The 21145-nt window shown below is 40.4% G+C and overlaps 1 protein-coding gene across 3 annotated transcripts; it reads right to left on the bottom strand.

Annotated features, from left to right (window-relative positions):
* Positions 1–4400: 4400 nt before the first annotated feature.
* Positions 4401–20827, bottom strand: CDV3 (CDV3 homolog). Of its 3 annotated transcripts, none has more exons than XM_057545492.1 (5): positions 20208–20827; positions 19403–19479; positions 9392–9537; positions 7953–8112; positions 4401–6763 (listed from the first exon to the last, which is right to left on the bottom strand). In XM_057545492.1, exons 1-5 carry the CDS (start codon positions 20445–20447, stop codon positions 6613–6615), a joined length of 774 nt encoding a protein of 257 aa, XP_057401475.1. In that variant the 5' UTR covers positions 20448–20827; the 3' UTR covers positions 4401–6612. The 3 variants fall into 3 exon arrangements, with proteins under 3 accessions (XP_057401475.1, XP_057401477.1, XP_057401476.1); XM_057545494.1 differs by having other exon boundaries at positions 4401–6585; positions 20208–20826; XM_057545493.1 differs by having other exon boundaries at positions 4401–6304; positions 20208–20823.
* Between the last annotated feature and the right edge of the window lie 318 nt (positions 20828–21145).

Genomic DNA, 21145 nt, shown 5'->3' with positions numbered 1-21145 from the left:
TCACTTTAGATCTAAAGACACACAGAGACTGAAAGTGAGGGGATGGGAAAAGGTATTCCATATAAATGGAAATGAATAGAAAGCCAGGGCAGAAATACTTACATCAGACGAAACAGACTTTAAAACAAAGACTGTAACAAGAGTCAAAGAAAGACATTACATAATGATCAAGGGATCAATCCAAGAAGGTGTAATAATTGTAAATAACAACTGTAAATCCAAGAAGATATAACAATTGTAAATATATAAAAATTGTAAATGTACATTTACCCAACATAGGAGCACCTCAATATATATGGCAAATTTTAACAGACATAAAGGGAGAAATTCACAGTAACACAATAGTAGGTGACTTTAAATAACACCCCCCTCTCCTTACATCAATGGACAGATCATCCAGACAGAAAATCAACAAACACTGGCCTTAAGTGACACATTAGATCAGATGGACTTAACAGATGATGCATCTTTTCCAACCATAATGCCATGAGACTAGAAATTAATTACAAGAAAAAAAACAACTGCAAAAAGTATAAACACATGGAGGCTAAACAATATGCTACTGAACAACCAATAGGTCACTGAAAAAATCAAAGAGGAAATAAAAAGAAACCTGGAGACAAATGAAAACACAATGATCCAAAATCCATGGGACACAGCAAAAGCCATTCTAAGAGGAAAGTTTATAGTAATACAAACCTCAGAAAATAAGAAAAATCTCAAACAACCTTACACCTAAAGGAAGTAGAAAAAGAACAAACAAAACCCAAAGTTAAGTAGAAGGAAAGAAATAATAAAGATCAGAGCAGAAATAAATGAAACAGAGACTAAAAATACAATAGAAAAAAATCAATGAAACAGCTGATTCTTTGAAAAGATAAACAAAATTGATAAACTTTTGGCCAGATACATCAAGGAAAAGAGACAAGGCCCAAGTAAGAAAAAATCAGCAATGAAAACAGAGAAGTTACAACCAATGGCACAGAAATATAAGATCATGAGAACACTGTGAACATTTATATGCCAATAAACTGGAAAACTTAGAAGAAACGGATACATTCCTAGAAATGTACAATCTCCCAAGACTGATTCAGGAAGGAGAAAACATGAACAGACTAACAGTAATGGAAATTGAATCAGTAATAAAAACAAACAAAAAAACCCAAAAACTTCCAACAAAAGTCCAATACCAGACAGCTTTACAGCTGAATTTTACCAAACATTTAGAGTTAACACCTACCCTTCTCAAACTCCAAAAAATTGTAGAGGAAGAAACACTTCCAAATTCATTCTACAAGGCCACCATCATCCTGATACCCAAACCAAAGATATTGAGAAAATAAGAAAATTACAGGCCAATATCATTGATAAACACAGATGCAAAAATCCTCAAGAAAATATTAGCAAATCAAATTCAACAATACATTAAAAGGATCATACACCATGATAAAGTGGGATTTAACCCAGGGATGCAAGGATGATTCAATATCCCCAAATCGATCAATATGATACACCATATTAACAAACTGAATAAAAATCATGATCATCTCAATAGATGCAGAAAAGCTTTTGACAAAATTCAAAATCCATTTATGATAAAAATTCTCAACAAAGGCACTTCCCTGGTGGTCCAGTGGGTAAGACTCTGTGCTCCCAATGCAGGGGGCCCAGGTTTGATCCTTGGTCAGGGAACTAGATCCCGCATGCATGCCACAACTAAGACCTGGAGCCGCCAAAATAAATACATAAATATTAAAAAAAAATTATCAACTAAGTGGGTACAGAAGGGAACATACCTCAGTATAATAAAAGCCATGTGTGGCAAGCCTACAGGTAACATCATATGGTAAAAAGCTGAAAGCATTTCCTCTAAGATCAGGAACAAAACAAGGATGTCCACTCTCACCACTTTTATTCAACATAGTATTGTAAGTCCTAGCCACAGCAATCAGACAAGAAAAAAAATAAGAGGAATTCAAATTTCAAAGGATGAAGTAATGCTGTCACTGTCTGCAGATGACATACTATATACAGAAAATCCTAAAGATGCCACCAAAAAACTATTAGAACTTATCAATGAATTCAGTAAAGTTGCAGGATACAAAATTAATATACAGAAATCTGGTGCATTTCGATACACTAACAACTATCAGAAAGAGAAATTCCATTTACAGTTGCATCAAAAAGAATTCCAGGAATAAATCTAACTAAGAAGGTAAAAGACTTGTATTCACTGATGAAAGAAATTGATGACACTAACAAATGTAAAGATGTACTGTGCTCATGGATTGAAGAATATTGTTAAAATGACCATACTCCCCAAGGCAAGCTACAGATTCAATGCAATCCCTATCAAAATACCAATGCTATTTTTCACAGAACTAGAATAATTCTAAAATTTGTGTGGAAACACCAAAGACGCCAAAAAGCCAAAACAACCTTGAGAAAGAACGAAGCTAGAGGTAACATGATCCCTGATTTCAAAGTATACTACAAAGGTATAGTAATCAAAACAGAATGGTACCAGCATAAAAACACACATAGATCAATGGAACAGAGAGCCCAGAAACAAACCCACACTTATATCATCAATTAATCTATGATAAAGGATATACAACAGAAAAGACAGCATCTTCAATAAATGATTTGGGAAACTGGACAGCTACATGCAAAATAAACTGGACTACTTTCTCACACCATATACAAAAATAAACTCAAAATGGATTAAAGACTTAAATGTAAGACCTGAAACCATAAAGTTTCTAGAAGAAAAAACATAGGCAGGATGCTCTTTACCGTTGCTCTTAGTTTTGTGTGTGTGTGTGTGTGTGTATATATATCTGATGTCTTCTCAGGTAAAAGAAACAAAAAAATAAAATAAACAAATGGGACTACATAAACCTAAAAAGCTTTTGTGCTTTTGTACAGTGAAGGAAACGACCAACAAAATAAAAAGGCCACCTACTGAATGGAGGAAGATATTTGCAAAGGATGTATCAAATAAGTGGTTAATATCCAAATATAAAAAGAACTCATACAGGGACGTCACTGGTAGTCCAGTGGTTAAGACTCCACGCTTCCACTGCAGGGGGCATGGGTTCGATCCCTGGAACTAAGATCCTGCATGCCACATGGCATAGCCAAAAAAAAAAAAAAAATTTAAAAATGGACAGAGGACCTGAAGGACCTGAGAAGACATTTTCCCACAGAAGTCATACAGATAGATGCTCAACATCACTACCACCAGGGAAATGCAAACCAAAACCACAGTATCACCTCACACCTGTCAGAATGGCTATTATCAAAAAGACAACAAATAACAAGAGTTCTCAAGCATGTGGAGAAAGGGGAACCCTCATGCACTATTTGTGGGAATGTAAATTGGTGCAGCCACTATGGAAAACAGTATGGAGGCTCCTCAAAAAATTAAAAATAGATCTACCATACAACCCAGCAATACCACTACTGGGTATTCATCCAAGGAAAGTAAAATCACTATTTTGAAAAGACATGTACATCCTTATGTTCAATGCAGCATTATTTACAACAGCCAAGATATGGAAGCAACCTAATGAAGAAAATGTGTTACATAGATACAATGAAATAACAGCCATAAAAGAGAATGAAAACTTGCCATTAGCAACATGGATGGACCTGGTGGGTATTATGCTTAGTGAAATAGTTCAAATAGCGATTTCACTTATATGTGGAATTTATAAAACAAGAACAAACGTAACAGAAACAGTCATAGATACTGAGAACACCACATGCCAGAGGGGAGGGGTGTGTGTGGGGATGGGTGAAATAGATGAGGAACAGTAACAGGTATGTACTTCCAGTTACAAAATAAATGAGTTGTAGGTATGAAAAAAATACATATACTTACATTCCAAAATGAACAGTTCAGTTAAAAAAACTTGTATTTGATTTTTGGTATTTCAAAAAAATTTACACTCCAACCAAAAATGACTGAAAATATACTTCCTCTAGTTTAGAAATTTAGGGACTATAATCCAGACTAAATCCTGAAATTTAAAATGGCTCTCATTTGAGAAATTTGTAAGCTTCTCAGAGGACAAGCCCTGAAATCTTTACATAGTAGAGACTGTAGATTTCCCTACCATGGTCTAAGATAACACAATTTAATACAGCAATGAAGACAAGAGTACATTTCAATGTTTATCTCTGGAAAAGAATATTCATCACAAGTTCACAGCCAATTTCATTCCAGGTCTAGTTTTAACATTAAGAGTACTCTACAAACACCTCTCAAATGGAAAGGTCACTCGAGATGACATTATCAGCCTCCTAGAGCAAAGGAGGAATGTCATCAATTCTCCATTTTCAAAGATAGAGAATCAGTTACCAGTTAAGAGTAAAAACCACCAGACTCCAAAATCTACATATTTACTTTTTATTGAATTTGTTAATGTTACAGAGTTTTTGCACTGCCAAACCATGCCTGAGAATTCAAAGAAAGAAATGGTACAATGGACAGCCTCATCCACCCATCATACAGCATATTAAAACTTGATTCATGTGCATTTTGATAATTTCACAATCTTTTAAAAAGTTATAACAAGGGTTGGAATTTTTAAATCTCCTGCAGGTCTTCAGATTTCTATGCCATTAAGTAACATTTCCACGTATTCATCTCATTCCTCAATAACATAACCCCCAACAAAGTTTTGCTGGAAAAAAATGCATACTTTTTAGGGGAAATATGTGGCTCAAGGTCCAAGAGGTTACTTGTTAAAAGATTTTTGGTTCTCAAATGAAGTCTTCAGATTAACCAAGAATCCTTTCTCACTCATCCAACCTCTCCTTGGATGGCTCAGCTACTCACCCAAGTACACCAGAACGTAGGCATCCTGCCTGCCACTTCAAATAATGCCAACATTATTGCCCAGATATGGTTTGCATCTGACAGCAGATGACTCTGTAACACTCCTAGGAGTGCGATTCCTGCACTGACACTTATCAAGACTGAACTCCTAGAGGAAAATGCTCCCACATCAGGAGTTTTACTCACCCATTTGCTTCACTCTTGCCAGTAGCAAGTCTGCAACTCCTACATTTGGCAAAGGGATTTTATTATAGAGAAACCCAGACTCTGCATCAAGTGGTCACAAGCCACTTTGAAATATTTCTATTGAACCGAAGATACAAAACTAGGAAATTACCAGACTATCTCATTAGATGGAAAGACTTTTCAGTAATCCTGGGTAGCGTCCTGATGTCCTTTTCCAGGACTAAAAATTACTGGATAGTTTAAGCTGTAATCATTAAAAACAGAAGTGCTACATCACCTGTCTTTTGCCCCCGACTCTCCAAATGAACAACGTAAAGAGACACACCAGGAGGTTGATGACAGAGCTAGGCTGGGACAATCACTGCGTCTAATACCTTAAACGTTTGGGCACAAGTGCATCTGGAATTCGTGTCAGAGATCATGCAAGATCCATGAAACTTCAGTGGGTTTTAGGTTGAGGTTCTGCTCTCACTGCTTTGAATTTATAAGGACACATCTGTGACTCCCTTGGCCTGAGCAGAAAATATACTCTTTCCACCAGTTTACTATACAACTTAGACCTGATTAGAGGAAGCTTTAGCAGCACCTGAAGTAGAGTCCCCTGCATCTACTGCCCTTTACATCAAAGGCCATCTGGTTCTGCTCTAGGGATTGGCAAATTCACGAGACGTTTCACAATTCCAATGCATATTTCAGGTTACTTAGCCAAGCAATATGCTCTGTCAAAGAACTATTCCAAGTCAAAGCAAAAAAAAGAAAGAAAAAAAAGAAAGAAAGAAAAAGCCTTAATATGGAACACAGAAAAAGCACTACCCAAATAAAAAATTACTAAAAAAATAAGATTATTCCCACCCCCACCCCTTTTCCCACTTGGTGACCCAAGTTTGGTTGAATTTAGTTTGTGGTTACCTCAGAATACAACTCAAAGTTTAAATTATAAATCACAGCCCTACACAGATTATCTGAACACATCAGTTCTTTTGAGAGCGGCATGTTCCGGGGCAAGTCTAATACCCACTACAGAGTGTTCCTTATGAATGGGGCACAGGACAGGTTAATTAAGGTCACTTAAATCTTCATCTTTTACAGCAGATCAGAACCCAGATGGCTGACTTTCTGCAGAATTTCTGATAGGAATCCAGTAGAGCTGGTTTCAAGTTTCACATCGACACTTAAAAGCTGTAACCTTCTTATCCAGAAGTTGTGATCCACATGAAGTCCACAATGAGTGCAGCAAATCTGAGGTAGTCAACCCTTACGAAGGCTCAGTATCTGAACATAAAAAGATTTTGAAATGACCACTGGCTGCAGTTTTTGATTTTTTTTGTATTTGCAGAGTAACTCTGAAAGAACGCTGCTGAATCTAGTTCACCCATTTATATAACAATGAAAATCCCCCTAAATCCAATACACATAAAGAGCAGTTGTGATACTTTAAACTTCCATAGTGCGATAGGGCCGGTCCCGTACACCGAGTGGTCTGCATCAGTTGTAGATCCAGCAGAGATCAGATGATGATGGCTGTCCGTGGTGGTTAGCTGTGGTCTAGTTACCTTAGAAGGGTTAGCAAACACCACTCCTTAATTGTACTGTGTGTGGCTGCTTTTCTGATTCTCAAGCACAGCGTACTGGTTGTCTAGCTGAAGTTTAAGGGCCTGGTTTTTTGAACCCTCATCCCTACCTCTAGTTTTGTGTCTTACTACTTCAAAGCTCTTCTCCATTTCTTTATCCCTAAGGGAAAAGAAATGTAATCAGTGAATATTTCTTCTTCACTAGGTTGTTTTGAAAATATCCTTCCTTGAATTTTAAAAAAAGCCACCCCTTGGAAAAATCTTGAGGAAGGGACAGGAGGGGGAAACTGGTATATAAAATCCTTACCAAAACCATTTTTAAGGCTTCAATTGAACAGAAAAATATAGAATACTGTACTGAAGCTCTAGGGTCCTATTTTCTGTGGTAGCAAATCTACTGAATACTATTAACTGAAAACCTATTTTGGGACCAACTTCAAGACAACCGGAAAGTTAAAAAGCTGTCTAATGACATGGTGATTCCTTCTAAGACTCACTGTTACTCTTAGCAAATAATAGACAATACATATCTCTTTCTTTATGCATAAAGTAAGGACAACAATTTCCTCATTCGAGTAAAGTTCTACTCATTATTCAAAGAAGTCTCCCAACATCTACGTTATGGGAGTGGGTCAGATAAAGATGAGTGTGGTGAATCACTGCCTCTCGTGGAGGACAGAGCAGAGGAACAAGTCAAGTGGAGGTTTAAATTCAAGCCAGCTGTGCTCTCAAAGAGGCAAAAACGCTGGGATTTAATTTAAAAGCCACCCCGAAAAATTTCCATCTGATGTCATTTACATTTCTTCCCATTTTATTTACTTTGTAAGAAATTCATGTCCCTAAGTAAGATGTGGATGTGCCCTGTGTGGTCACTTAACTCCAGGTAGCGTTCAGTTTAAGTACCTGCTGAAGTAAGATTATTTTTACTATTACATTTATAAATGCCAACATCTTCCACCTACTCACATTAACTGGGGATATAATGAAATACTGCTGACTTTTCTAGTTTCTATATTACAAGGAACATAGAAGCAGCAACAATGTACTTAATATTTATTAAGAATTCTCACTAGATGAGACTTGTCATGGCTACAGAATGACATAAACCAGGGATAAGGGAAACTTGCAGACGAAGTTTGTCTTTCGTGCTCTTCCCCCCCCCCACCCCAACCAGGGTCCTTCCCCCCTTCTCCCCCAGTCCTGGGCATATAAGTCCCACCTTAATTCTCAGTTGCCTCTCAGCTGCAGCTTGGGCTTTACTGCAACACCCAGGTGGGTTTTCAAATCCCAAATACCCCACTCCCTGGCCAAAAGATAGGGCTCCAAAACACAATATTGAGAATACTTACTTCCGGCTTTCTACATGCTTGGCAGTGGACTGCAGGGATGGGAACTGTGTATCACTGTAGATTTCTGGTGGTCCTTGGGGGGCTTTCCTTGTTGTGGTCAACCTGGCCCCAGGAGGCCTATACACGCCACTAGTCATTGTTGGTTCTGGGGTTTCTGTAACTAACATTTCAAAACAGTTTAGAGAAACTATTCAAGTGCTTGGCGTTTTAATAAGCTACTCCTGAATTCCTGATCATTTTAACAGTTATGGAAAAAACCAATACTTACATTAAGGGTCTCTGAACAACAGAAGGAAAGCAATCTGAGGAAATGTCCAAAAGCAAAGGCCTATTTTTCTAGGGTAAAAGTAGTCTTCCAATTTCTCTTCCATGTACAATTTTAATTATCTATGTAAATGAGTTCTATTAAGTCAACTTATTGGAAGTGGGAAAGGAATCTGCTGGTCCTGGGAGACAGGCCTCATCAGGGACTACCTTTCAAAGCATGACCACTTTTACATCATCAATGAATTTTTTATTTTCTAGTAAAACAGGAGAAAAAATTAAGCAGTCCAAAGTCTTGTACCATGACCAAGATTTTGGGGACACAGCCTTCCAGCTTTTCTTACATACCATTCGCCCCCCCATCCTAAACATGAATTCAGTGTTTTACACGTTTTCTAGTTATCAAAAGCTTCCTTTCAAATGAACATCTCTACATCATTTATCAGCTCAAGTGTAATGCAGCTAGAAAGAAACATGCAAGAACTATACATGGTAGTAATCTGTGATCTTTGGACAGTAACATTTGGGGTGATTTGTTATTCTTTATATTATTCTGTATAAAATGGGTATACATTAGAGCATTATTTCTCAACAGTTTTTCATTATTGCCTTCCTAAAAGAGCCTTTTTAGACAACTTTCTCCTAAACAGTACCATCCCCACGCCCCAAGCAAAAAATGTTAATACCACAGATACACTGTACATATTTTTACATACTCTGGCCCTCTTATGGGCCACAAACCACTGTAAGATCTAAGATTTCTTTACCATTACCACTCTCCCCCCAGCCAAGAAGCACTTTTCACCCTCTTGGGAGTGATAAAATCCACCCTTCTGAGAATTCATTCTTTAGACAGAGTAAAATGGGGAATGGGAAAAAAAAGACACAGGTACCCAATATTCCTTAGTCAGCCGTCAAACATTGAAAAAAAAATGCTTAAACATGTAAATCTGGCAAGCTATAGGACTGCAGTAAGATTTAAGCAGCCTACAGCCTTAACTTCCAAATTTCTTTATTGAGGATATGAAAGTCTTTAGATCAGACACAAATCTCTCTCCTAGGAATGGAAAGAAGACCCTACTCACCCAGTGCAAGCATGCATTTAGTTGAAAGCTGACTGCATATAAAACTATGCACAAATGGACATCTTTATGAAAATGAAATATAAAGATTACCAACTGCTGGAGCAGGAGGTGCTTGTACCGGAGCTGTTTTATTCCAGGGACCTGAAGATTTTTCTACACCACCACCACCTCCTCCGCCTTCTTCCCAGTTATCACCTGGATCTTCTCTTTTTTCATTTTCATCTTCTTCCTTTTCACTATTGGAAAATAAACAAGTTAATTCAATTACAGAAACACCAGGAAAACTGTCAGTCCAAATCCTTAATTCTATCAATAATGATCTGTGATTCTGGAGAAGGTACTTAACCTCTTCAAGCCCAAATGCCTCACTTGTTTTAAAAAAAAAAAAAAGAGGAAGAATTAGGGGATTTTATCTATTTTATGCATTAGGACTTCATTTAAAAGGATTCATCGCTGGAAAAAGGTTCAGAAAACCTCTCTGTCTGACAGTCTCCATTTCACTTTTTGCAAACTCCATACACTCAAGAACATCTAGAAATATTTAACATACTGACATGCCAGGTTTTTAACAATCTGTGTTGATTATTTATAGCAGCCTCTACTGAGGGAGGGAAGACAGGTCAATCTAACCTGAAACGTAGAGAAAAGGGCAACTTGAAAGATAAAAGTACAATTACTTGATTTTTTTCTAGGACCAAAGTGTGCAAACAGGCACTTACGGTAAGCATATTTTTAGTGATCAAATGAATGGGTTTTAAAAGTTGTGTAATTTCATTTGCTAATCCTTTAGTACATGTAAAAAAATACTCTCAAAATTAATTCACATTCCAACAGAGGAAAACAAGTTAGTGTTCAGTATTTACATCAGTGCTCCATACTTTATTAGTGTCAGTCTCTACTGTCTAGACATAGGAAATGTATAGAACTGATCCCTACCATCAGAGATGTGTCACCCATTTAAAGAAGAGAATACAAGAACTCAGTCTTTGGCTTACTAGTGATTATAAATACAAAATATATCCTCAGTGGTGACATACCATTCTAAGACTGACTTAACTGTTCTATTTAATGCCTATTTTTAATTTTTTTTTTTTTAAGATTTGATGTGGACCATTTTTAATGTCTTTACTGAATTTGTTACAATATTGCTTCTGTTTTATGTTTTCTTGGTTTTTTGGCCACAAGGCATGTGGCATCTTAGCTCCCCGACCAGGGATTGAACCCACACCCCCTGCACTGGAAGGCAAATTCTTAACCACTGGGCTGCCAGGCAAGTCCCTATTTCTTTATTCTTGAATTGACTTGAGTCAGAAGTCTGTGATCTCTGCAAGGTATCTTTGATTATTTCTCCTTGTGCTGGATTACTTATTACTGTTTTATGTAAGCCTGAATTTGCTAAATTATCAAGTACATGTATCTTGCCTCTCTATACCGCTGGCTTGACAGCACAAAGATAACTGTCAAATCAAACTTCCTTTTTGCAACTCTTTGCCCTTGCAGATGATGCACCTGGCACAGACCACCAACCTTCTCCCTGGATTATTTTTTCCATGACAGTGGTGGTGTTTCCTAGGTCTTCAGCTTATCAGTGTCTGTCATCAATCTAACTTCCTTTCCTCTACTAAAAAAACATGCTGCGGGACTTCCCTGGTGGAGCAGTGGTTAAGAATCCGCCTGCCAATGCAGGGGACACGGGTTTGATCCCTGGTCCAGGAAGATCCTACATGCCACAGAGGAAGTAAGCCCGTGCGCCACAACTACTGAGCCTGCGCTCTAGAGCCCGTGAGCCACAACTACTGAAGCCCACGCACTACAACTACTGAGCCCATGTGCCTCAACTACTGAAGCCCACATGCTCTAGGGCCCACATGCTGCAACTACTGAGCCTGCATGCTGCAACTACTGAAGCCCATGTGCCTAGAGCCCATGCTCCTCAACGAGAAGCCAATGCAATGAGAAGCCTGTGCACCGCAACAAAGAGAAAACCCGTGCACAGCTGTGAAGACCCAACGCAACAAAAAGAAAAAAAAAAAAAAAAAGCTACATGCTGCTGCCTAAAGCTCTGTCCCTGGCCTTCCACTCTTTCAGACATTTTCTCCTTTTGATATCTGATCCATGACAATGGCCATAACAATGTATATATGACTCCCACCCTGACTGTGACCTTGGGAACATCAGGGTATATCCTGGTTTCTGCAAAATGACATCTAAGGGTGCTTTCTTTCCATGTCTATTAAAGTAAGTTCTGGCTATATGACAAATTTCTTGAATAGCTAATGGTCTTCTTTAAAGACACTCAGATAATAGTACCATCACATATTGCCCACCAACCAGAGATGATTCCACAATTTAGAGGCCTAGGGTGGCAACAGAGGCGGACAAGGGAACAAACTTACCTTCAATCTGCATTTAGAGCACGATTTTACTTAAGACTATAGTTTGAGAGGAAAAAAGCGTGCGGAGTATGGCTAAGCCAGCCTTCAGTCTTCCTTTTTTGCTAACACATAAGAATCCCATGGAGCCATTTAAAATGATATGTTAGGTCTACACTAACATGGAAGTAATAATCACGGCACATAAACCAACAATGTATCAATACTAAAAATCTCTGCACCTAATATAGGTAGAAAGACAATTAGAATGATTTCTTGGGTAAATGTTAAAAAGTGGGTGCTAGAATGCATGACTTTATTTTCTTCATGGAGCAAGCAGTTATGAGCAGATTTTAAAGCCAAACTGCCTGGTTCAATACACCCAGGCTCTGCCATTTACTAGCCAGGAAGACTAAGTACGGCATCTAACTTCTGTATGCCTCAGTCTCCTCATGTAAAAAGGGGTAACAGCCCCAATATGAAGATTGATTAACAGACATAAAGCACTGAGAACAGTGCCTGGCACATGGTAAGTGCCGTAAACATTTGGTATTACATGCTTTTTATTTATTATTTTTTTAACATCTTTATTGGAGTATAATTGCTTTACAGTGGTGTATTAGTTTCTGCTTTATAACAAAGTGAATCAACTATACATATACATATATCCCCATATCTCCTCCCTTGGCGTCTCCCTCCCACCCTCCCCATCCCACCCCTCTAGGTGGTCACAAAGCACCGAGCTGATCTCCCTGTGCTAGGCGGCTGCTTCCCACTAGCTATCTATTTTACATTTGGTAGTGTATATATGTCCATGCCACTCTCTCACTTCGTCCCAGCTTACCCTTCCCCCTCCCCGTGTTCTCAAGTCCATTCTCTACGCCTGTGTCTTTATTCTTGTCCTGCCCCTAGGGTCTTCAGAACCATTTTTTTTTTTTTTTTTAGATTCCATATATATGTGTTAGCATATGGTATTTATTTTTCTCTTTCTGACTTACTTCACTCTGTATGACAGTCTCTAGGTCCATCCACCTCACTACAAATAACTCAATTTTGTTTCTTTTTATGGCTGAGTAATATTCCAGTGTATATATGTGCCACATCTTCTTTATCCATTCATCTGTCGATGGACACTTAGGTTGCTTCCATGTCCTGGCTATTGTAAATAGAGCTGCAATGAACATTGTGGTACATGACTCTTTTTGAATTATGGTTTTCTCAGGGTATATGCCCAGTAGTGGGATTGCTGGGTCGTATGGTAGTTCTATTTTTAGTTTTTTAAGGAACCTCTATACTGTTCTCCACAGTGGCTGTATCAATTTACATTCCCACCAACAGTGCAAGAGGGTTCCCTTTTCTCCACACCCTCTCCAGCATTTTAATATTTGAATTTTCATATAAACACCACATATACCACCTTTATAATAAGAAAAAACATAGTTTTCATTAAAAAAAAAAAGCAAAATGAAAACATGTTCTTTTAAAATGGACACTAAGCAGTATGACCTTGCTTCCTAAAGCTTTTAAGTAGAATGATCAGATAAGAGTATGAAAGTCCTAATTTATCCAGGAGTCTAACAGTGGTATCCAAATGCCAAAATTGTCCCAAAAGAAGTTTTTTTAAAAAGTTACCCACCTCTGAAGCCACACCTATGTAATTACACTAAAATGTAATTTGCTTGGTCCATGAGTAAAAGCACAGGTGTTACTCACCCAGCTATAATTGACTGTAGTTAGCAATGTCGCAGCAACCCAATCCAGGCCAGACAGGGAGATAAGATCCCCACAAAGATTTAAGTGACTTCATGGCACTTTTACGCTCTTATATCCCCAAACTGTGATAGCTTTCATTTGGTCAGTTACATTTAGAAATGGTTAATTTCAACAATGCACTGAATTAAAATAGCTTTTCCCTTAAATTATTTTAATATTTAAACTCCAGAATTATCAGCTTGCAATAAACTGAAAACCAAAAAAATTTTAACACTGATTATCCCTAAGCAGAAGGGATTATGAATAATTCTTGCATATTTCTTTATGTTGTTATACTCTTCAAATGTTCTAAAGAACAAAAACATTGTTTTCCTAATCTGCAAAAAAAAAAAAATTTTGAAGAAAAACTCCAATTTGGTCTGATAGAATGCTGAGAGTCTCAAAGAAAAGATTCCTTTACTGTCTAGTGTTCATCACCTTTTCACCCTCAGAGACAAGTGAAGAAATGAATTTAAAAAATCACAAATCTAAAATACCTCTAGATTACAAACTACTACTAGAAAATAAGAGAGATGTTTTAATTAGAGGGATTGTACATTGATAATAGGCACAAGACAACTTAGTATTTTGCTTCATAAGATTCTGAAATATCAGCTAAACTAAACATTGGAAATTGTCTAGTCAAGACACTTCATCCAACAGAGGGAAATAAGGCCCAGAGATGCTAAGAGCCTTGCCAAAGTGCTATAGTAACAATGGCAGGATAGAAATAATTTAAATAGCCTACTACTCTTTCACATTTACATATTCCAGAAAATGTCAAACCTCCAAACGCCAAAGAACAAAAAACACGTTGCAAAGAATTATTTCCACAGAAGACAACTAGGCTAAAATTTGGCGTTTGACCCAAATATAATATACAACGTCTCATCAGCTAAATTTGATGTTTTAAAAACTACAATGCTTAAAAAATAAATAAGTAAATAAAATAAAAATAAAAACTACAATGCTACTGTAAATTCATTATCACAATCCAAAGTATTCCGTCTTAAATATGCTTTAGTCTGTAAGGCACTATTTTGGGGTAGGGGGAATGATAATGCTACAAAAAGGAACATTTACTGAGCATCTACTATGCCAAGCAGTGTTGTACCCGTTTTACAAAGTTAAAAATCAAAATAACACTAAGGCAGGGAGAAGACCCATTGTACATATGAGGAGACTGATATTCAGATACTTAAGTACCTTCACCAGGGCTACAAGGTAGCAGAGCCAAGTCAGTGGGACTCCGGAGCCCATACTCTTTCAGGTTGCCTATTACTTCATTTTACTCTCTTTATAGCTCTAAAATATGAAACAAAAATTTTCCCTCTTTTGAGATTTGAGAAATTCACTTTTTTTTTAGTAAGATTGATCAGGATCACACATTCTACAGCAGTGTATTTATAAAGAACAGAACATTCTTACCTCCTTATCTCAAGGGACATTACAGGAGAATTTATGTATCCTAACTCCCCCTTCCCCAAAAGCAGCTAAAACAAAATCCGGACTTGACTGCACTTTTGCCGGAATGCTGGGCAGCTCCACTGATTTGACCCTATTATCCAACCACTGTTACAACAGTAAACCGGGGGGATAGAAATGGCCTGATGAGCCATGGCTGGCAGCTTAAAATGTCACTGTATTTCATCCAAGGACTCTTTCTTGACCCGTTCATGGTAGACCTAAGCGTCTCTCCTGGACTCCACGGCTCCTACACATCACTGAAATGATCTACTAGTGTTCAGTAGAGCATGAGTTATTTTTTTACAACTCCAAGACCCAGCAGTCGATGCCCAATATCCAGGACACAGCAGTCCCACAAATATTTGCTACAACGAATCCAGCTTGGATGCTGTAATAATTTCTTCTCTTCAAAGGACAACTTAACCAGCTCTACCTAATGGGTTTAAAAGTCTAGATTTCTTAAGATTCCTAGAAAACCACTGGGCTCCAAGGACTCAATTTTTTATTGAAACATGACAAATGCTCACCATTTAGTAATAAGTAGTAAATGAAATCTTTCTTCCTCAAATCCATTTTAAAGATGGGAAAGGCCTATAGGTCCTACTATCAACCAATAATCTAAGCTCAAGCGCTAGGCCCCTTCTTTTATCACCATCTCAATGGCTTCCCTCTCAGAACTTGTCTGTAAACAATGATGTGATCTTGAATAAGATTTATTAACTTAGACACAAAACTTGACACATGACCTCATAATACCCTTGGTACTTAAATCTTGAGCTAATGGGTAAATGTGAGCTAGGACGGTAATACAGTACGCTTGCTGCTGCTGAAAACTTTCCCCCTTTCAATTGCACACTCACCTTCAACAAATGTCCAGCATGCTAACTTACTACAAGGACTAGTGCCAAGAACTTTTAAGACTGTATGCAGCTAACTAAAGAGAAAGTAAGTGTGGCAAAAATGATTTTTAGATCTACGGCAAGAGTATAAGGGTTCTTATTCTACTATTCTTGCAACTTTTCTGAGGTTTGTAATTTTTCAACACAAAAAGTTGGGAGAAAAAAAATTAAGACTATAGATGGAGAATTTCAAGATATCTTTAAGTCAGCTTCAAAGTTTCATTTTCCCTTGTTTCATATTGAAATAGCAAGGCTGTCTCTCTCATGGATAGAAAAGGTAACAAACTAAAGGCATAACCACCCCCCTCCAATTCCAGAGAAGAAAGAGATCTCATTTCTCTCCCCTTCTAAGGGCTTCTGCCCAAAAGGTAAGACCAAGTCATAAAAGACAATCATTCAAGATCTCCAGCAACTCTGAGAAGGATTTTTCTTTGTATGGTTATACTAATGCCAACCTGAACATGTCATGTTCTCCTATTAAGTCCATAATGAACTGACTCACCAGAGTAGGACTTTAGTCATGATAATATTATGTGCCTCCACTACCCCTTCCCCTCAAATATTGGTACTATAAAGCAGGTGCCTCATGGTTAAATAGCAGAGAAATTCCCAAGAGTAAGACATTCTAATTTACCCACTAAATAGAGAGGTTGATTAATATTAACCAAGTGGATATATTATGAACATCCTGTTCAAAATCTTCACAAAAATCCTGAGTAGTCATCTGAATTTTGCAGATAACATTCACAAGTAAAGTAACTCGCCCAAGGTCACACAGAAGCAGCAGGGCTAAAATGCAAGCCGAGGTCTGTCTTTCCCTGAAGTCCATGTTTTTGCCACATTATCAACTATATACTATTTGTGTGAGTAACCTACTTCCCATTCTATTGAACCAATGTGTAGACTCCCACTCCTACTGAGTTTCAATGTCAAGAACATTTAATACAAAGTTTATAAAGATATTCAGTACATGGTTGACCCTTGAACAACAGGGGTGTTAACATGCCTCATCTGCGGTTCCTCCGTATCGGTACATTCAACCAACCGCAGGTCGTGTAACACAGCATTTACTATTGAAAAATATCTGCATATAAGTGGACCCATGCAGTTCAAACCCATGTTGTTCAAAGGTCAGCTGTATAAAGTGAAAGTTTTTGTCATTATTATTAACCCTCTGATGGCTTCTCACTCTCAAGCCTTTCCTGGAAGCCATTAGATTCCCCTCTGTTAATTTATGAAGGCAACGGAGATAGACCCCAGACTCCATAGTGACCGAGAATCCACAAAAGCAGCTTCCTGAAGAAGGTATGTTTCTCAATGTTAGCAGGTAAGAGAAAGATCTCTGGATGGCCACTTAGGGGCAATGACTAGATGCTAAATAATGAAAAATGCAGTATAAAACCTGGTCTACTTCAGGTCAAGCAGACCTTAATGCTCATACTAGCTGAGATTTACTTATGCCCCTGGCAAAGGTGAAGGATATAAGTGATTTAAGAAATGTTTCACCACCTCGGGAGTAGCCGAAAATAAGAAAAAATAACCTTGAATGGATATGGGATATATATTCAATGACAAAAATAGGTGCAGTTTAAATATCCTCATGAACTTCTAGCATTCAATGAACTTGAAACCTTTCCCTCAGAAAGGGCTGCTATTGCTCAGTAAGTTTGAGTCTTCGAGAACATGCAGTCTAGGGCCTGCAGTCAGGAAAGGCAGAGCAAGAGCCTTATTCTACAACAGAACACAGGAACCAAACATACAGGCAGTTCCACAATCACAAATGGCTGTTCATAACTCCACATCCCTACCTCCCCATTTTTAAAAGTCAAGCCCCAAGGGAAAGAAAACGGATATTTTCTAAACTATGTCTCTTCAAAAACATCTAACATTGGGACTTCCAATGTTAGATGGTAGTGCAGTGGTTAAGAATCCGCCTGCCAATGGATGGGACACGGGTTTGATCCCTGGTCCGGGAAGATCCCACATGCCATGGAGCAACCAAGCCCGTGCACCGCAACTACTGAAGCCCGCGCGCTCTAGGGCCTGCGTGCCACAACTACTGAGACTGTGTGCCTAGAGCCCATGCTCCGCAACAAGAGAAGCCACGGCAATGAGAAGCCCGCGCACCACAACGAAGAGTAGCCCTCGCTCGCCGCAACTAGAGGAAGTCAGTGCACAGCAACAAAGACCCAACAGAGTCAAAAAAAGAAAAAAGAAAAAACAAAAACAAAAAACATCTAACACACAAAGGAAGCCAAGAAGCGGCTGGGAATAAACCTCCAGGCTAATCACCTCTACTTCACACCACCATGGAAGGTATTTCAAATGTGGGGAAGCTGCATTTCCTAAAAGTTTCCCACTACCAATCAGGTTTCACTTTGCTTAAGCTCACACAGCGACGTGAAAGAACCTAGGACGTGAATGCCTAGTTGTGGTAAGTATTCAACAAATGTCATAAAAGTTAGCCCTGGTTTTTTAATAAGTTATTTAACACCATAAATGTTACCATCTAGAGAGGTCAAAAGACAGTATTTTGTTAAGGAAAAGTATTTCCTCCACTGTGCCAGGCAGTCACGGGCATATATAAATCACAGACTTCAAACTGGGAGGCAGTGCATCGGGTTCACTTCTTTTTTTGGCTGTGCTGTGTGGCGTGCGGGACTTTAACTCCCCGACCAGGGATGGACCCCAGGCCCCTGGTAGTGAGAGTGCTGAGTCCTAACCACTGGACTGCCAGGGAATTCCCAGGGATCACTCATTTCTTGAAACTGAGAATAAAGGGTTTTTAATCTAAACCAATGGATTTTCTACTTCACAAGACCCTCAAAAACATGACATTTATTTACATGAATCTAAAGTTCATGTGACTACCATAGACTGGACTTCAGAAAATACGTTAATTTCAAATCCTCTAAGCCAACCAATCCAATTTTCAGAAATTACTGTTTTTTGAACTTTAAAAATGTACTTAGACTATGATTCCATTTCTATAAATTTCTAGGAAAATTAATCTAGTGTTAGGTTAGTGGTTATTTGAGGGGTGAAAACAGTGACTACGAGGGGGCTTTCTTCTCTACCAGTAATGTTCAGTTTCTTGACCTCAGTGCTAATTACACAAGTTGGTTTCACTGTGTGAATACGTAAAATCTGTTATTTCCCTCTATGCTTCAATTACAAATACATACATAACTTGTTTGTAAAATCTGTTATTTCCCTCTAACTATGCTTCTATTACGAATACATATATAACTTGTCTGTCAGAGAGGATCTGAAAACCACCCCTGTTATTTTTTGAAACAAAAAGAAAAACTAAGTTCGACCCACCGATATTAAAAGTAAAAATTCTGAAACCACAAAATCCATTTTAGCTGTCTCAAAAAGGCCTAACCAAGATCTGAAGCAGGCAAGCTCTCACAGGATTTTAGAGCTGGCAGCTAATTTGATCAGCATATAGAAGGGCTGCCATCAGAGGAATAGGCACAATCCATTAGAGTCCTAATAAGCATATCTAAAGCACAAGAGTACTGTGATGCTGTTTTGGGGCTAAAAAACCCCAAACATACAGTATCTATCCCTTGGGTTATCTAAGCACATCTGTAACCAGACCATACCTTATTTGCATTGCTTGAACTCTTAGGCCGCTGTAATCAACCTCTTTTTGCTCAAATTCTTTCCACTCATCTTCATCCTGTAAAACAGGTACCACTTAGTCAATTAAAGCTATTTGTAAAAACACAACTAAGACAACTATCAGACTATGAAAAAGGGATCAAGCGGCTGGAACCTAAAGTGTGGACTCGTTTTCTGGCCAAAGCCCTTGCTCAATCCCAAGGCCAACTAGGCTGGAGTACAAACGTGAGTAAACTTTACTTCCACCGCGTTCCTTCATGAGACCTGTTACTTTAAAAGCAACCAGGAAACGCCAGATGAAATCAACAGTAAGCCCACAACTAAACGTCTAGCTCCATCTTGCCATAGGACTTTTCTTTTACGGGCTTCGAGACCAAGTCGTGCCAGTTAGAGCTGCCACAAATGTGATTGTTAGAAAATTCAGCTCAAACTACTGGTCTGAAATCAGAACGCTAAATTACTCAGAGTAGACGTCATTCGACAGATGCACTTCCGACCCGGGCCGATTCCCCGGGAGGGAGCCGCCGGCGGCCTACGTCCTCGCCCGAGCCAAGCGACGCGGGTCGGGAGCGGGGTGTCGGGGAGTCCAGCGGGGACCGCGAGGCGGCCCGCCGTGGGAAGCCCGCGTCACGTGGCAGCCTCCGCGCCCATCAGCCCGCCAGCCGGGGCCCGGCCGCCCCTCCCGGCCGTTTCCCCGGGCAGGCAAGCAGGCAGGCGGGCGGGGGCGGGCACATGGGCGCAAGCGCGCGGCCCGGGCCCCAACTCCCAATCTCCCTGGCCCCTCACCTTTGTCACAACCTTGGTGGCGGCCCCAGGGCCCGTGGCCCCCGCGCCCGCGGTCCCGCTGTCGCCCGGCCGGGTCCCCGCGCCCGCCCCACCGCCCGCCGCGCCCGCGGCTCCGCTGCTCCCGCCGGCGCCGCCCGCCGAGCCCGCGGCGCTCGCCGCCCGGTTGCTCCGCTCCTTCTTCTTCTTCTTGTCTCTCTTGGCGAAGAAGTTGTCCAGGCTCCGCTCCTCCATCTCAGCCATGGTCGCGGCCTCCTCGGCCCGGATGGGTGGGGCCGGCGGCGGGCGCTGCCCGCGGGGCTCCGAGCTCGGGGTCGAGGCCGGCTCGGCGCTCAAGCTCCAGGGCGCGGCGACGCCTCAGCCCCGCGGGGTCGCCGAGGCGTTTGCGGCGGGGCGAGCGGCTCCCCCCGCGTGCTGGCGAACGGTGGTACGGCCCTCCTCGGGGCTCGCGTGCCGCTGCCGCCGCCCCGCCCGCCCGGGCTGCAGCGACAGCGGTGCAGGATCCCGCCCGCTCCGCAGCCGGAGGGCAAAGGGAACGTGCGGGCCAGAGGTTCCAGTGAGAGTGCTAGGCTAGCGGCGGCGCGTGAAGGAGGAGGACGCGCGCACGCAGGCCCAGAGAGAAGGGGAAGGGGGGTGGGGAGGGGAGGGAGTGGGAGGAGGGCGGGCGGACCACCAGAAGAGAGAGGCAGCACCCGCGCCTGCGTACTTAGCTCCGCCCGCCACTGTGGGAGCGTGGAGGGGAGGGCGGCGGGAGGAGACGGAGGCGGGGCTGGCAAAGGAGCCAATCAGATGCCAGAACGAAGCGCTTAGGCGACAATCGCTGTCTCGGACGGGGCGGGGCCATGGCTTGGGGGCGGGGAGAGGGTATATGCTAAATAAGTGACGTTATGATGACTCTTGCCTCCCAATTGGTCGAAGGGGGCGGGCATTTAGAGGGCTGG

The sequence above is a fragment of the Balaenoptera acutorostrata genome, chromosome 4 (genome assembly GCF_949987535.1).
Source record: "Balaenoptera acutorostrata chromosome 4, mBalAcu1.1, whole genome shotgun sequence".
NCBI classification, from domain to species: Eukaryota; Metazoa; Chordata; class Mammalia; order Artiodactyla; family Balaenopteridae; genus Balaenoptera; species Balaenoptera acutorostrata.
This window is presented reverse-complemented; position numbering and strand designations above follow the sequence as displayed.

Excerpts from the sequence above, each read along its gene's own strand:
- CDV3 (XM_057545492.1), bottom strand. The coding sequence starts at position 20,447 with ATGGCTGAGATGGAGGAGCGGAGCCTGGACAACTTCTTCGCCAAGAGA. Across the intron at positions 9,538-19,402 it reads GTTCAAGCAATGCAAATAAG|TGAAAAGGAAGAAGATGAAA; the intron begins GTATGGTCTGGT and ends ATTTTCCAATAG. Across the intron at positions 8,113-9,391 it reads ACCTCCTGCTCCAGCAGTTG|TTACAGAAACCCCAGAACCA; the intron begins GTAATCTTTATA and ends TTGAAATGTTAG.